The 16891-nt window shown below is 39.9% G+C and overlaps 1 protein-coding gene across 1 annotated transcript in view; it reads left to right on the top strand.

Moving 5' to 3' along the window:
* Nucleotides 1–3392: 3392 nt before the first annotated feature.
* Nucleotides 3393–16891, top strand: part of Tbx20 (T-box transcription factor 20) — a 47032-nt gene continuing 33533 nt past the window's right edge. The window contains exons 1-5 of the mRNA XM_027939698.2: nt 3393–3519; nt 7152–7401; nt 8452–8616; nt 12250–12358; nt 16550–16708. Of these exons, the coding sequence (XP_027795499.1) occupies nt 3393–3519; nt 7152–7401; nt 8452–8616; nt 12250–12358; nt 16550–16708 (810 nt within the window). The remainder of the gene's footprint in view (nt 3520–7151; nt 7402–8451; nt 8617–12249; nt 12359–16549; nt 16709–16891) is intronic.

The following is a 16891-nucleotide window of genomic DNA, read 5'->3' as shown; positions in this document are numbered from 1 at the left end:
TGCAGTTCAAAAATTAATGTAATTAAAATTATGTGTTATTTTGTTTATACAGTAGTAAATGTTGCCGTTATTTATGTGTTAGATACTTTAGGTGCATTGTACATTATTTCAGTAATCTATAGAGCTATTTGCCAGGTAGAAATCATTAGCCCTATTTTAATGTAGTTAATGAAACTCAACTTTGAGAGGTTTAGATAACTTACAAAGTCTCAAAGCTGATGTTTGTTAAAGCAGTATTCAAAGACTTCTCCAATTCCAATGCAACTTTCAGAAATCCAAATCAGCCCCCAAGTCCACCATCAGCCTGGGAAGGGTTGGAGGGGTGTTAATATGACTGTTTTGTTTTAACCCCCGAGGTGGTTTTACCTATTAACCTGTGCCAAAAGTGGGATTTTGAAGGGACCTTAGAACACAATATGGTCTGCTTAGGGAGGGCTTTTAATCATGCTTTGACAGAACTTCTCTGCCAAGCTCTGGTGCCCCGTTTTTATAGCACCATATTGATTCTCAAAGGCAATAAATCTAAGAGGAGGGGCAGTGTGCCCCCGATAATAATGCTACAGCATATGTTTTACTGCTGAGGTTTCAACACCAACAAGATACATAGCTTAGGGATGTCCAAATGGCTTACCTATTGCACCCAGATTTGTTTTCGAGTAGCCTTTTCAATTCCCCTGGTCTGCTGTCTGCTTCCTCCAACTCATTTAGCCTTTCTTGCTTCCTGTATTACTTTTAGTAGGATGAAAAGTTTGAATTGCCTGTCCACAAGCACTGGGCTAAAACTGTACAAGCACTCAGAAAGGAGGTGAAAATGATTCCTGTCCATTCACCTTTCCTGTTGCTCCATCAGTTTTTCTGAAAATGTCCCTCTTGTGATATTATTCAAACTATAGTCTGAGCCATTAAGATACATAAGACCCAGCTTTTCCTCTGTGTGGAAGTGCAAGGTTGATATTTGATTTTTTTTTCTTTTAAATGGAAGTATAATTCTACACCAAGCTTTTGAAAACAAAACCCAGCCAATGAAATTTGCTAAATCCTTTAAAAATGTGCACCAAGGTCTAGCATTTGAAGCAAAAAACGAAGCCAGTATATATGCCTTACATTCATAAGAAAATGTCACCTTGAAAAAGTGCTGTATTTGGGAGGGGAAAGGGTGTGTGAGGTGATTTTTTTTTTTTTTTTTTTTTTAGGCAGGGTCTCACGAAATTTCCCAGGTTGGTCTTGAACTTATGATCCTCCCACCTCAGCATCCACAGCACTAGGATTGCAGGTGTGCACCACCATGCCCAGTTTGGGGTGGTGACTTTAATAACCAAAGGATCTGGACTGTGTTTGGGTTTTCCAAAACCATCAAAATATTCAAGAATGGAAACTGACCCTCGGTCATGCTAGGAGCAGCTCAGCCACAGCTGTAGAGCCACAGTACCATCATGACCCCGGCATGGAGTATGGATCCTGCACAGCTATCTCCCGTTAGCTAGTGGGATGGACTGCAGGGAAGACGAGTCGCCTCTCCACGTGGGACCTTCTTTTTCTCAAAAGCAAACAGTGATTAACTAGATTAAGGTGTAAACCCCTTGCAGTACCAAAGTCCATAGCTTTACTAGTTTCTTCCAGTTTTACATAGACATTTTGCCCTTGAGTCAAGATATCATTTCTGTCACTTTCATGCAGAACTTTGTTTAAAGTATTGATATAAAATGACCAAGACAGTCTTGAATCAGAATTCTTCCACATGGCATCATTTTGTTTACATAAATGTTTTCAACAACTATTTCGACTTTCGGTTTTCCCCCATATCTTTATTTCAGGAGGTGGGTGGTGTAGTGGGAAAAGGGAGCTGTTTTTCTTTTCTCCTTTTCTTTTAAGACCTATCAAGTGGCTCCTAATCGCCAGGCCGACTGGCTGGAAAGGAGGGCAAATATTTACATGTATAGTTTGAATGTGTGTGTCAGCCTGAGTTTACACGACTCCAAGTGAAGCGGATTACCCTGCGAATTCGGAGAATTTGAGTAATTCAGGCTGAGCAAGGCCAACAGGAGGCCCCCCCCCCCCCCACGAGGCTGTGGGAAGTTGTGGCCGCAACCGAGTTTGCAAAGGCAGACGATTCCGTGTTCTCTGAGGCTGGGCGTTGTAAAGGTCACACTCTCCCACTGAGTGTCGCGTGGTCCCCGCAGGGCTCCGCGCCATGACCCTCGCCTTCCCTTAGGCCACCGCCTCACTTTCCACAGTTCCTCTTGGAAATAGAAACCCCAGGGTAGAGGCACACTAATGCGCAGCAGAAGCCATGGTTTTGAGTGCAGCATCCTTTGCCAAATGCTCGCAGCTCTCCCTCAACGTTTTTATTTCAGGGCTGTATCTCTTCAATCCCACTGACAGGAGACCGAATTGGGGGACAGTTGAGGGCGAGTCCGGGACCTGGCCCATTGGCGCCAGTTCAGCGGCGCTGGTTTCCATTGTACTTAGCGTTGCCCAACTTTCTTTTGGAACTTTGAGAGCAGGTAAGAAAAAGAATGGAAGAGGCGAGAATTCCCTGAGGTTTCCACGTCCTCATCCCAAGTCCTAGGCCTTGATAAAAATGCCTTCTTCAGGCAGCGCGCACCGTCCTCCCGCCCCAGAACGGTGGGGTTGGAAGTGAGTGTCTGCTGTAGCTGTGTCACCCTGATGGCAGTACCTCTTGTAGTGAACCAGTGCTGGATTGTGGGCCCGCGAGAGCGCACAGCCAAGAGGGCGCCGCGCCCCAGGCGTGCCCACCCCGCCCGTCCTGCGGCCACGCCCCCCGACATCAGAATCAGGAAACGGTGACGTGAAACAGCGCTGACTGGCTGCGGGCCTACGGGATAGCCACCGCCAGCAAATTAAGGCGCAGGGCAGCGAGTGCCCAGGCGCAGTGTCTGTCGCGCCTCGCTGGGGCTCTGCACGCCTGAGCTCCGGCTCCCGGGTGCTGGCGCCTCGCAGCGCCATACAGCGGGTCGCCACCTCCCGACAGTCTGGGACACTCCTGCTGTACCCAGCAGGGGCAGGGAGAAAGAAGCAGAGGGAGTGTCGCTGACCCCTGGGCTTTTCCTCAGCTGATGTTCGTTTCCGGCTTCGGGCAGTCTGTGCGCCTGCTGCGCTCCAGGCAGTTTGCGCACCTTCTTAAGTCTGGGAGTGATTCCCTTCCTCTTCCGCCGGTTCGAAGTCTCTGAGGCTCTAGGGCTTTGCGGTGGGAGAGAGGAAAGGCCAGCGTGGCACTCTGGGGAGTTTAGAGCTGTTTCTTCTGAAGTCCCAGGCTCCGCTGTGACTGCACTCGGAAACTTTGAGCTGTTTCGTGTCTTTGGTCTTCTTTGGGGAAACTGGACGGCAGTTCGGTAGGCCCTGTCCCTGGCCAGGACCGCGCGCCGGGGACCATGGAGTTCACGGCGTCGCCCAAGCCCCAGCTGTCCTCCCGGGCCAACGCTTTCTCTATCGCCGCGCTCATGTCGAGTGGTGGCTCCAAGGAGAAGGAGGCTGCAGAGAACACCATCAAACCCCTGGGTAAGTTGGATTGCCTGGCTGTCCGTGCGGACAAGGGAGGCAAGTGCTGCGCATCCATCAGTTCCCTGGACACATTGCGCGGCTCGCGAGTCTGGCGGCAAGTGTGTCTGTTTTTCCTTTCTCTAGGGGCTTCTGACCGCCCCCACCCCCGGCCCCGGCCCTGTGCTTACATCTCAAGAGGAACATTTTTTTTTTTCTTTCTTCGCTCAAATTTTCTTTGGAGGTTTCACACTATGTTGAACACCAGGGGTATGGCATCTCCAGATTGGGGTAGTAGTCGCTCTCCTTATTTATCTAGAATCCCGATGTCAAATCGGATGAATGGTGTATGAGTGTTAGGTTTGTTGAGATAAAAATATTCAAGGACAAATAATAATAAAGCCCCCGTTTAAGACCACAGGACTTAGGATGCGTGTAACACCTACTTGTGCATTAGAAACCAAGGGGGAAGCCAAGCGGTTTCACAAGAAACCATTTTGGTTTTTTGTCTGCTCTGATGTGAGTAGACTGAACGGAGCCCGCTCCTTAACACCACTGTGAAGTGCTGTAGATTAAGCCGCTTCTCCCCGCATGAACCATTTTCTTTACAGAAGTACCAGACTTAATCAGTAAAACTCATTTTGTAACTGTCATTTTCATTTGAGGTTGGCAAAAACATTAACCAGTAACCATTTCCCAGATTCCTCAACTTTTAGTTATACTGTTTATTTAACAACCTTTGCCATTTATAGTAGTCCCTAGGCTCAGAGTAAAGGGAGAGTAGGGTTTATGTTCTCCTTAACACAAGTGAGTTGTGTGGGAAAGAAACTACCCAAGATAAGTATTTTAAAATCCCTTTACAATGGAGGGGGAAAGAAGTGTTCTCACCATCCACTCTGGTGTTCTCAGTAAATAATTATCACATATCCTGATCACTTCATATACCTAATATAAGTAATCAAATAGCAAACTTAAGGTAATTTTTTTCTATTTTAACTAGCCCCAATATTTCTTTTATCCTCCCTATCTTCCTCAACTCTTCAAAAATAATCTTAATATCATATCATATTCAAAGTAATCTTAATGTGAAAGAGAAGAATTAGAGATAAAACAAAAACCAAAAACAACAACAAAACAACAACAAGGGGCTTGGGCAGAGAGGCCAGAGAACTAAAATCCCTAGCAATAGGAACCAAGGAAATGAAACAGAAGATCTTAAGGAAAGACCATTTCAAAAAGTCTCTCCTCTGAAGTCTTCACTCCCCTTTTCTGGTTCTTTCCACCTACCTTCCATCTGAATAAAAACCTGTTGAAGAAATGGGAGCAACCAGTGAAACCTCAGTTATTTAGAAGAAACCTTAAGGACCAAGTTCAAAATCATATTTGTGGGACTTCTCACCATTATTCACCTCTAATTGGGGAGGGGGCTTAATTCTTTATGAAATCCCCATCTCATTTTGATACCTAGCAGGAAAAGAGAATTTCAGGTTAGAATTCTTAACAGATGTATGGACAGTGAACTGGGGAACAAGCCGGCTCCAGTTGCACTTCTTTATTGTTCTGAGAGAAACTACCTTCTCTCTGAATTCCTAAATTCCAAACTATAAAACCATTCCCAGCCCTCATGAACCCCTTCAACGGACCTCTCCCAGACACCCTCAAAATGAGCATTCTCAGACTGGAGTTCTGGCTCAGCGGTAGAGTGCTTGCCTGGCATGTGTGAGGCCCTGAGTTTGATTCTCAATACCGAATATAAATAAATAAAATAAAAGATTCATTGACATATATATGTCGATAGATAGATAGATAATGAACATTCTCTTAGCTTTTGAGAAGAGCTCAGCAAGAAGTGGTAGATGTTCTCTCTTGCATTGGCCAGTTCAACAGAGCATAGTTAATGATTGTAAGCCAAGGACTCTTACAAGAGAACACCCAAAGGTTCTGTTATGAGACAGCAGCGTGGTACCTTTATGGAAGCCGCTGTGTATGTGTGTGTGAGGGGGGCTCAATGTATCCTGTTTCACCCTTTAAACATATTAAATCTATTTAAAAGAACCAGTAGAGCTTTTAAATTAAGAATAATCAAATCAATTGTCATGCTGATTGTTTCAAGTTCAGAGAAAGAGAACAAGACCATCTCCAAATTTTATCTTCTGATATTTTGAGAAACACATTCACACGATGTCTTTAGAGGGATTTAAGTAGTAACCTTAACATAGCTCTTATTTTCCAACAACTAAAAGAGACAATATTCCTAAGCCCTAGATTTAATCAGTATATTAGGACTGGGAAGCAAAAGACAAGAATAATATTAAAGTTACTCCTTAATCCTATAAAGCCTCATGTGAATGTGTTTCTCAAAATATCAAGAGAAGATAAAATTTGGGGATGGCCTTGTTCCCTTCCTCCTAATTTGAAACAATCAGCATGACAGTTGTTTGATTATTCTTAATTTAAAACACTCCCATGAGTTGGATGATCATTGTATGAGAAGAAAATGCAATCTTCTCTATATCCTGTTTGTCCCACATAAAGAAGTGTGAGAATTAACAAGGCATTTTATGATATAAACATGTCATACGTGCCCATCTACCTTGTACACCTGTGCATACATACATTTAGAACTTGTTCCCAGTCCTTGAGAGTACTTAGAATAGAGTTGTTTGGAGGTCAGCTTCACATTGTAGATTCAAGTAGTTTCTTTTTTAAGGGATGGAAGATAATTGGGACAATTACAAAAGTCCCTCTGTATTCCATCAAAGTGACTGATGTAGTCCCAGGCCCTTATCAGCCTGGCAGGAAAATGTTCAGTTCATCCAGTGGTATTCAGTCCTCGGACTTTTAATTCCATCTTCCCACTTTAATTCCCTGCTAACCTGGCTTTGAGGTGCTTTTTCTCAATTCCCGGAATCTTTTTGAAGGAAAAAAAAAATCACATATGTTACCTCTCCAGGAATTTTCCAAGTCTAATCCAAAAATGGCCTAAAGAGCCTCCTACTGTGCTATAACAAGCTGTATGCTGGCATCGTTCATAAGATCTCGGGCTGGAAGGGAGATTACAAAATTTTATAATCTAATATTATCATCTCAAAGTCTAGAAAACTGAGAGCCAGACACAGAAATGGAGTTGTTGTTATTATTATTAATCACATTCTCACCTTTCTCCCAATTCCCTGTCCTCCTTTTATGGAGAGAAGGCTCCAGGGGAGAAGGGAAAATTCCTCTCAACCTGGTAAAGGTACTGACTGATCTCTTCACTCCCTTGATTTCCAGGAAGAAAAGTGTCCTGGTTGTCAGAGACAAGACTGGTACCACATTCCACAAGCTACAAAGTCTACATTTTAGCCTGCATGATCACTACCTTTCTCTTTCTTCACTCCTCACATTCCCCCCCCCCCCAAATGGGTTTCAATAATATTGGTAATAAGTAATGGTTCTAGAACTCACTCATTTGGTTTAGTAAGCAAGCAATGGGCATGTTACTCTACGGAAATGTCAGGTACATTTTGTACAGTGGGATATCTTCCCTAGCATCCTGGAGTTTCTGAGTTTAACTTTCCCAGAGTCAAATCCAGGTGTGTATTTTGGATATGCCGTTCTTCCTGAAAATTTCCGTGTTTAACAGTGTCATTCTCTATTCTCTTTGCCTCCAGAGCAATTCGTAGAGAAGTCATCCTGCTCCCAGCCGCTGGGAGAGCTGACCAGCCTGGATGCTCACGGGGAGTTCAGTGGCGGCAGTAGCAGCCCATCCTCCTCCTCTCTGTGCACTGAGCCGCTAATCCCCACCACCCCCATCATCCCCAGCGAGGAAATGGCCAAAATTGCCTGCAGCCTGGAAACCAAGGAGCTCTGGGACAAATTCCACGAACTGGGCACTGAAATGATTATCACCAAGTCGGGCAGGTAGCTGGGCCTTGGCGGGTGGGAATGAGGAAACTGTAGAGACCACGGAGGAAGTGCTCAGGGGCTTCCAGGAATTGGATTTTAGAGCTGGCTGGTCCTGGAGCAGGGAAGCAGCTTTGCTGAAAGGCAGCTTCCTTCAGCCAACTGGCATTTAGAAAGAGCTGCGGATGTCTGCATTCTCAGAGTCTGACCGTGGGAAGCCCCACTAGGGCCTTGATGAGGACGTTACAGGGACTGACAATGCGCTTCCCCAAAGGACACAGTGGTTGGAGTCTTCTTGTCCCTTCCTCCAGGAGGGTTTGGAGCTCCTGTCAGGCCCAAATGGGGAATGGGCGGCTGGGCGCTGCAAGGGAGGGAGCAGCTTCTCTATTAGCATCCACAACTTGCAAAAGCCGCCAACTTCCATTAACTACTATTTTTTTTTTAAAAAAAAATATTTATTTCAAAATAAAATTTGGAGGAAAAAATTTCCTGTCGCAAGAATCGCTGGTGCGGTGGGCCCTTTGGCTCCGAAGCTGGGCAGACTCCAGCCGGCAGGAAGTCTTGGGGGCTATAGCGTGGGCAGCTGGAACCCGGCAAAAGCTCCTAGGTCAGTGCCCCTGGGCAATACCCGCAGTATCGTAGTGTCTTGGGAAACCCGTTCTTCGATTCCCTGCTATTAGGGTTTGTTTGTTTTTATCATCTTTTTCCGGGTAGCACGTGCAAATTGGATCAGCTCTGGTGACTTTGGTCCTCTCCAGATGAATTTTCTCTAATCACACACCTTCCGATGTTGGGGTGTGGGGGTAGGGACCATAAAACTTTCACCTAGCAGTGAGGATTTGCGTAAAGGTGAAACTTAAACCATGCACGTTTTAGGAGAAGTTGTGTCTCTGTATTCACATCACTGTGGCTTTACAAGAAAAAAAAAAAAAAAAGGTGGTTTGGGAGGAGGGGATGCGCAGGGATGAAAGTCCATCCTTTCCCTCCCCTCCCAATTCAAGTCAGTTCAGTTCAAGTCAGTTCACTAGGAAGTGTGAACAGGGCGGGTTCTTTGTCTCTCTTTGTCAGGAGGATGTTTCCAACCATCCGGGTGTCCTTTTCGGGCGTGGATCCTGAGGCCAAGTACATAGTCTTGATGGACATCGTCCCTGTGGACAACAAGAGGTATCGCTATGCCTACCACCGGTCCTCTTGGCTGGTGGCCGGCAAGGCCGACCCGCCGCTGCCAGCCAGGTTCGTGCTTCTGGATTTTTCGCTGGAGCAAAATGTTATTAACCCCTCTGGCAGAATGTCTCTGGCTTATGTGAATTTTAAGCAGGTCTGTTTTTAAAGCAGGGTTCTGGCATGAAGACTTTCCAAACCTGGAAACTCCAGGGTTGAATGGAAAATATATTAGTCTCCAAGAAAGACAGTTTACACATAGAGAAAACACTGATTTTATTTTTCTTGTATTTCAAAGTTTTCCTTAAATTTGAATATTTATTAGAAATCTAAACCATCTGATATATGTTTGTGTATAAAATTGCTAATTGATACTTAAAACCCGACTAGATAAAAATACTAATGAAATGGTTGCCCTAATTTTTTTTTTCAGAACAATGTACTTTAGCAGAGTGTTTGCTTATTGTGAACATTTTTTAGTAATTGGTTATATTTGCACATAATAAACATCATTTTGGTAAAATTTGGTTGTTTTTGACAGATAAAGGGTTCAGAGATTTTAAGAAAATCAAACCCTTTTCCCCGCTCCACAGTTTTAATGGATCAATGTAATTCAACAAGTTAATATTCTTTTACATGAAACATTACTCAGTTAATGTATTAGGGATCATATGTATTTATTCATGTGGTAGTCATTGCTAATAATGTTTTTCTAGGAATATGCTGTTTAAAATAATTCCACACACACTTTTATTATTGTTGATATTTCATTCAAATGACCATTCTTGGGGTAGGGAGAGCATGTATTTGTGAATAGTAATAGCTAAAGCTACAAAATCTAACCTCATAATTTAATATAAAACAGAATATTAGCTGACTTTGTATTTTGTGTTTAACCTCATAACTTTTAAATTGTTTCATGACTATTTGTGTGTGTGTGTGTGGGGGGGTTAACTGAAAGGTGGTGTCAGAGATAAGAATTTATTTAAATGTGCATATTTTGAAGTTATGACTGACATATATCTAGTATGGAGTCCTTGTCAAGACACACAATTTATACATTCAGCTCAGATATTCTACTTAATCAATAGTTGGTCACGTTACTGAGTTTATTGTGTGCTAAATCCACTAGAGAAAGGATTATTAGCCCCTTTCAGTTTTCTTAGAGTAGGAAGGTCATCTTCCCAACCTTTCTAAATCAATATATTAAATAACATTTAGGACTAAGACATGTCTTAAAAATTACAACTCATATTTTTAATTGAGCAAGATGTGACAGTTTACAATATAAAATTAATGGAACTAGTATTCTCTATTATTTAATAGTCATTTTACTGTTATTCTTGAGCTTCCTTCTGAACTTTTTGATATTGTTTTAGAGAGAGAGAGAGAGAGAGAGAGAGAGAGAGAGAGAGAGAGATTTTAGCCGATTCTTAACTGTTTTTTATAAACACTCTTTTTTGTTTTCCCAGTCTTCTAAGAAGTTAATCGCTCTTATTTAACATGCATTTTCTTCCTATCTGAAGGTATGGGGAAATGGTGCAGGCCAGCAGGACTTTGGAAATATGACATGTCTTGTTTATGTTACTAATCTGTTCTGGTTAGAGAAAGAAAGCTCGCTCGTACCAATACACTATCTTAACTGAAGCATGTTTAAGCTATTGCTGGAATTTTAAGTCCTCCTTGGGAGGGGTTCGAGAGGGGAGGGGCTTCCTGTAAGAGTTTTCATTTATTCTACTTCAGTTTATTTATGTTGATATTAGATAAAACTGTGTAGTGGATTATGGAATATAAATATTCTGGATAATTTAAGCAACTATTCTTTATTATCATTGTCAAAAGAAATAGTTTGCTGTATTCTCTACCTCCCCAAAGAAAAGGGGGAAAATTGGGGAAACGAGAATTTTTGTACTGATAGAAGAAATTTTTTGTGGTTCTAGGTCTTTAAAGCACTATATTTTAAAGTCTGTTGGTCTATCATTTTTAATCAGAAGAAATAATTCCTGACAATATTATTTGATAGTTATGGGCAAGACATTTTCATATAGGACATTTCTTTTTTTTAAAAAGTAATTAGTATGTAAATAGGTTACTATTTACTCTTAATGTGATTATGTATAGTGACTATGATACTTTAAAGAAAAAAATTTCATCAACTTCTAGGATTTTCAATAATTTTGTACTTTTGGGGGAGTGTAGGAAAGGATACTGATCAATAAAACAACTGCACTTATAAAGTTAAAGCTTCAGAAGGATGAATTTAAAAAGCTATTATTTCTGTGCTGTAAAAAAATGAATACTTTAATGAAAGCAGTCATGAGCACCCGTCCTAAGAACAGTGAAACAAACACCTAAAGGCTTTAAAGTTCTTCCATGAATCTGGCCAACATCTTTAATGCTGTTAGCCTTTTCTTTGCTTTGCTCTGAGTGGACTTTGTAAGTTCCAGCCTGAGTTCTGTAGTCTTCTATTCTTAGTCTTCTTGACAAACCATGGCATAGCCTTCTTGTCCTGTATACGAACATTACAAGGAAATGTTTTTTGTGACTTCTTTCTCTTGCTTTGCCCAACCAAAATATTAATGTTTAATTATATTTATAAGACTCCTATATGGAACCTCCATATAAATAGCCTGTTTCATGGATAAAGGAATTTATCAGGGTTGGGGTGTAGCTCAGTGGTAGAACTCATTCTTTGCATGTAAAGGCTCTGAGTTCAATCCCTCAGATATTATTTTTTTCTGTGAAATCCAGAATTTCACCTTCCCCCTCAATAGTTCTTTAATTTCCCTCTGATTTCAGAAAGGTTTTGTCAAGAAAACATCAGGATAGAGATTTACAAAGAGTTGTACTTGAGGTAATGGTTGCAGGTATAACAAATGGCCTATGTTTTGCTGTGAGTAAAAGATTGCCTTGCATATAGGAATGGATCAATAAATGATAGATTTTTTTCCATCAAAATTTTATTTATTTGCTTAAGCTTTTTTACAAATGAATTGATTGAATAATTCAATGCTTATGCAGCTTGTTTAAACTCTTATTTAGTGAGCATAAAAACAGATGATGATGAAAGTAGGTGACAGTGTTTAAAGTACCAGAAGGCTCACCAGAATCTCAGCTCTGATAGAATTCTCCATGTTCCTGTATTAAAATTCCCTTTTTTATGTTTGCAAAGAACATGGACTTTAAACCAAGTCACTATTAAGTTTAAATAAATGGATTCTCTAAAATTGTTGCCTCTTTTAAATTCTTTGTTTACCTTGCTTTTTAATGATACTTGTAATAGGGACTCATGTAAATAGTCTAGTCTTTTTCTTCTGAAAATACCTATAAGATTTTGTGTTTGGTAGTTGCAGTAGATAGATAGAAAAAAAAAACCAACTAGATAGATAGAAAAAAACAACCCATCTTTTAAAAATGGTAGCTGACTAGATAGATGGAAAAAAAACAACCCATCTTTTAAAAATGGCTTGCTCGGCACATACAGAATATTTATTATTACCCTTTTTAGATCATCGGTGCATGAAACATAAGATATGTTTTTGAGTTATTTTAGCATTATTTATATTAATAAAATTGAAGCATGTGGAGCAAACAAAATGGGCCACTTATATGAGGTTTATGTGTTCCTGTAGGCACAGAACATTGTACAACTCACAGAGACAGATTTTTAAAAAGTGTCTCAATGAAGTTCTCTCATGATTTTAGGCTCTATGTGCACCCAGACTCTCCCTTTACTGGCGAGCAGCTACTCAAACAGATGGTGTCTTTTGAAAAGGTGAAACTTACCAACAATGAGCTGGATCAACATGGACACGTAAGTAGGGTGCCTTGGACTGTGCTGGTACTCTGGATGGAACGGAGAAGTCATACAATACGTCCTCTCAGTCCTTTTCTCCCTTCCCACTCCACTTTCTACTTTTCATCTCTGAGTCATTCTATGAGAACATTCATGTGTTCTTCAGGGAACATTGACAGATTTTGTCAAGAAGCCATTGCAGGGATGTCATGTGCCACTGCCCTGTGAGAGGGTCATAGATCTTCTGTGCCATGGGTTTCCCAACACTTCTGCAACTGCCTTATCACCTGAGTCAACTACACATAGGAAGCTATTGCAAACTGGTCTTGCTTAAGCATCCAATTTCTGTTAGTAGTGTATCAAATAATTCAGCATAAAGGAAACGGGACTAAGACTTTCCTTGAGAGTGTTCTATAGAACACATTCATGTAAGATGCAATAGAATAAAAGGGCTTTTTTTTTTTCTAAATAAGTTTGCAATGCTGTTTACTTATTTTGTATCCCTTTTTGGAGAGTTTTGTAAATGTTAAAACAGAGAATCCCTGCCATTAAAATGAAAGATTTATTTTGTGTCAATATAGTTCATTAAAATATGGAAAAAAAGAGAAATTGCAACCATAAGCTCTTATCAGTAGTTAATAGAACAAATAGTCACTGATGGAGAGACCCTTACACATTTGCCAGAATTCCTTTTTAAGGCATTATCTGTGATATAATTCAGTGCTTCTATATGGCAATTTACATATCCATTTGGATTCAGTTTTTATATTAAGAAACTTTAGACAAACTTGCAAACTTCTTTTTAATAAGAAATTACTATCTTTTTCTTTCTTTTACCCCTTTACTAAGTAAGGATTTTGTTACTTAAGGTTTTAGTTTTCATTAAATCTGTGCCAATTAGAGGAAGTATTTCAAAATCTTTTTCAAAGATGTCTTTGTGCTGGGGATGTGGCTCAAGCGATAGCGCTCTTGCCTGGCGTGCGTGGGGTGCTGGGTTCGATCCTCATCACCACATAAAAATAAAATAAAGATGTTGTGTCCACCGAAAACTAAAAAATAAATATTAAAAAGTTCCTTCTCTCTCTCTTAAAAAAAAGATGTCTTTAAGTAGATAATTAAATAGAGAGTTGTAGATACAGTTTCAAATGGTTGGATTGAACCTGGAACCAACTAAAAGGCTTTTGGTGTTACCACCATTCATTTGCCCCCAGGCCTCCTTTATAACATCAGTCAGGGTGACCAGGTTAACTTCTGTCTATTGATGGCGCTGTTGAGATATTGAAAGTAGGTTAGTAAGCTTTTGTTGTTTTAAGTACTGACCTTTATAGATGTTGGCATAACTTCCTTTCAATTATTTATTTATTATTATTATTATTATTATTATTATTATTATTTTGATGTGTCCATTCATGGATTTTTTTCAGGTTAAAATTTATGAAGCATCTGAATGATTTTTTTTGTAGGTCAGTGATAATTTTTAATGTCATTCATATTAAAATTTCTTGGGCACCAACTGAAATCTTTGCAAGGAAAAAGGAAATTCTTTTATGGGTCTGGTATTTTCCCTATGTGAAGCTTTTAGGAGGATTATTTGGGTCATTCTAGAAAGACCTGACTGTTCATCTTGGGATAAACTGTCCAGAATTTAAATGTCTTTCTTGTTCATGACAGCTTCATGGTGGGACTAGCACTACACTGGATTTCAGGAGCTCTGGGTTTTAACTTGTTCATGTCAAGATCAGACCTTGACAAACTGTTGCTCATATCCATTTTGCTTTAAAAATTTCATGATTCAATATAACCCTTTGTCACCAGAATGAGTGTGTTCTGAAAATTTTAACCAAAGATTTTTTTGACAATGTGTTGTTTGGCTAACTTTTTTGAACCTGTTCTGAAGCCCTAATACAGATGCATTTTTAGCCTTATAACAGGGCAATTTCCTATCCCCAGAAATTTATTTTTACAATGAAGCAGAGTCCATATTTCTTTTAGTGTTTCTTAGCTCCAGGAGGCATGGTGACCAGAGTCAGAAACTCTGGGGTTTCAGACTGTTCGGTGCATGTTCCCAAATGAAATTGGCCTTGCGGGCAATTGGAAGTAGGGGAAAGGGTGTTATTTAAAGCTTACTGTATATTTTTTTTTTTTGTCATTTCAATATGCATATGTATGAGCTGGTGTGTAAATGATTTGAAAATTATTCTTAGTAGAACATATAAGGAATGTTGAAGTTTTTATTTTTTTCTTTATCAGTGTTGAAGACAAATGCTTCCTTTGATTGCTTCAAATGTATTCCAGTTTTGTGATTAGCATCAGTAGCATGAACTTCCAGTGATAAATGCATTATACAAAGAGATGACATTATTTTTTAAAGTTTTATTTAATTCATTTGAAGTTCTAATTTGTTTCAGTTATTCCTATTCTAGTTTAGAGTCATAAAAAGGTGACATATGCAAAATTCAATCCCTTCCCTTCCTGTTACTTTACTTTGGCTTACAAGTTGAAGAGACTGGCAGAGATGGATTATGTTGTTCCCTCCATATCAGTGGGGGTTGGTTCTCAGATCCCCTGTGGAAAGCAAAATTCATGGATGTTCAAGAACCTTTATATAAACTTATGCAGTCTTTGCATATAACTTCCTATATACTTCAGATAACCTGTAGCTTATTCATAATACCTAATACAATGTACAGTTGTATTTCTATGTTGTTTAGGAAATAATGACAAGAAAATATGTTCTATACTTATGAACATATGAATATGTTCTATACATATGCAATTAAAATTTTTTTTGGATTTGAAGTTGATTTAATCTGGAGATGCAGATTGTATATACATTTATCCCACAATATCTAACACTTAATTCTGCTAAAGCCTGTTGGCAGAAACACTTACCACACCCATGTTAGCAGGAGAGCAAGGGAGTCATCAGCTGCAGTATCAGTAGCAGCAACCAACACTGAGTGCCTGCGACCCTGCCACACTGTTTATCAAGTGAGTGTGAGAGCCAGTCTCTCTGCTAGGGGCTTAAAGGAAAGCAAATAATGTAAGCCCCTAAGCCCAGGAAAGAGACCCAGCTTTAGACATTTAGGTAGCTATCTGGGTGACAGTGGGAAGAGGTGAGAAATTTTTATATCTAAAAATGAGTTTTGTTGCTTACATTTCATAATGAAAATGTTTTATATTTTATTTAAAAGATAAATGAAAGATGTTGTCTCTTAGTTGCCTCATAACAGGGTATCTTTATTATTTCTAAGAATTTGTCAACTTTAATCAGCTATAGAATGGAAGATGGCCACCACTGTGATTCTGATTTAGCTTTCTTTCTTTTATCTTTTGGCTGGGCAGATACTGAGGAACTGAACCCTGGGGTACTCTACCACTGAGCTATATCCCTAGCCCTTTTTATTTTTATTTTGAAACAGGGTCTTGCTAAGTTGCCCAGGGTAGCCCTGAACTTACAGTTCTCCTGCCTTCCAAGTAGCTGGGATCAGAGGCATGCAGCACTGTGCTGGACTTCAGGTTTCATATTACACCTGGAAGTTTTGAATGGGGGAAGCTGTCATAAATATGAACAGTAGAGTTCATATTTACTGAGCATTTCCTATTTCTGTGTGCTTTATCAGGGTTATGCTGTATGATCCTCATCAGAGCCCTATGAGGTTAGCCTTGTTTTTGCATTTGAGAAAACTAGAGGTTGGAGAGTTTTAAATCATTTGTTACCAAGATTAAAGAGCTGTAAAATGGAAGAATATAGGTTTCTAACATATGTCTGTCTTATACCATACTTCCTTTCTAAATTATTTTACTCTTGCCCCTATGAGTCATAACCTGGCCTCCTAGAATATGTAATTGTTTTTTATTTTAGAAAATTCAGACATACATTATTTTTGGCCTAATAAAAGTATTTAAAGACTTGATTTTTACCAAATGAATAGAACCTATCCTCCAGATGACCCACTCCCTCTCCCTCATCATTTTAGAAAGGACCTTTGAAGCAAACTGGGTTATTTGCAGTTATTTTGGTAAAATGTGATTCATAACAATGACTCTGCAGAAGTATGTGAAAATGATTTGCCTGGAATGGAAAGGATAGATCCTAATCTTAAAATTGAATTTGAAATTATAGATTTGATTTTTCTTGCTTTGCCTCACTATACTCTTTGGCTGGCTAAGTATGTAAAATTCAGTATTTTCTATCTCTTTTTGTAGATAATTTTGAATTCAATGCATAAGTACCAGCCACGGGTACACATCATTAAGAAGAAAGACCACACGGCCTCCTTGCTCAACTTGAAGTCTGAAGAATTCAGAACGTTCATCTTTCCTGAGACAGTTTTTACAGCAGTCACAGCCTACCAGAATCAGCTGGTGAGTGCACAGTGCACAATTTAGCTTCTGCAGAGGGTAAGGACTTAGGATGCTTCAGTTGCCAGCCCTCATAATGGTTGTTTACTTAGGATAAAGCTACTGAATGGCAGCCCTAGGCCCTCTAGGGGTGTGATGAGTGGCTACATATGACATCATTTTACTTTCTAGAATCTTCAGATTCCA

This window comes from Marmota flaviventris, chromosome 1 (assembly GCF_047511675.1).
Source record: "Marmota flaviventris isolate mMarFla1 chromosome 1, mMarFla1.hap1, whole genome shotgun sequence".
Classification (NCBI taxonomy): Eukaryota; Metazoa; Chordata; class Mammalia; order Rodentia; family Sciuridae; genus Marmota; species Marmota flaviventris.
Note: the sequence above shows the minus strand (reverse complement) of the source record. Positions and strands in the feature narration are given on the sequence as shown.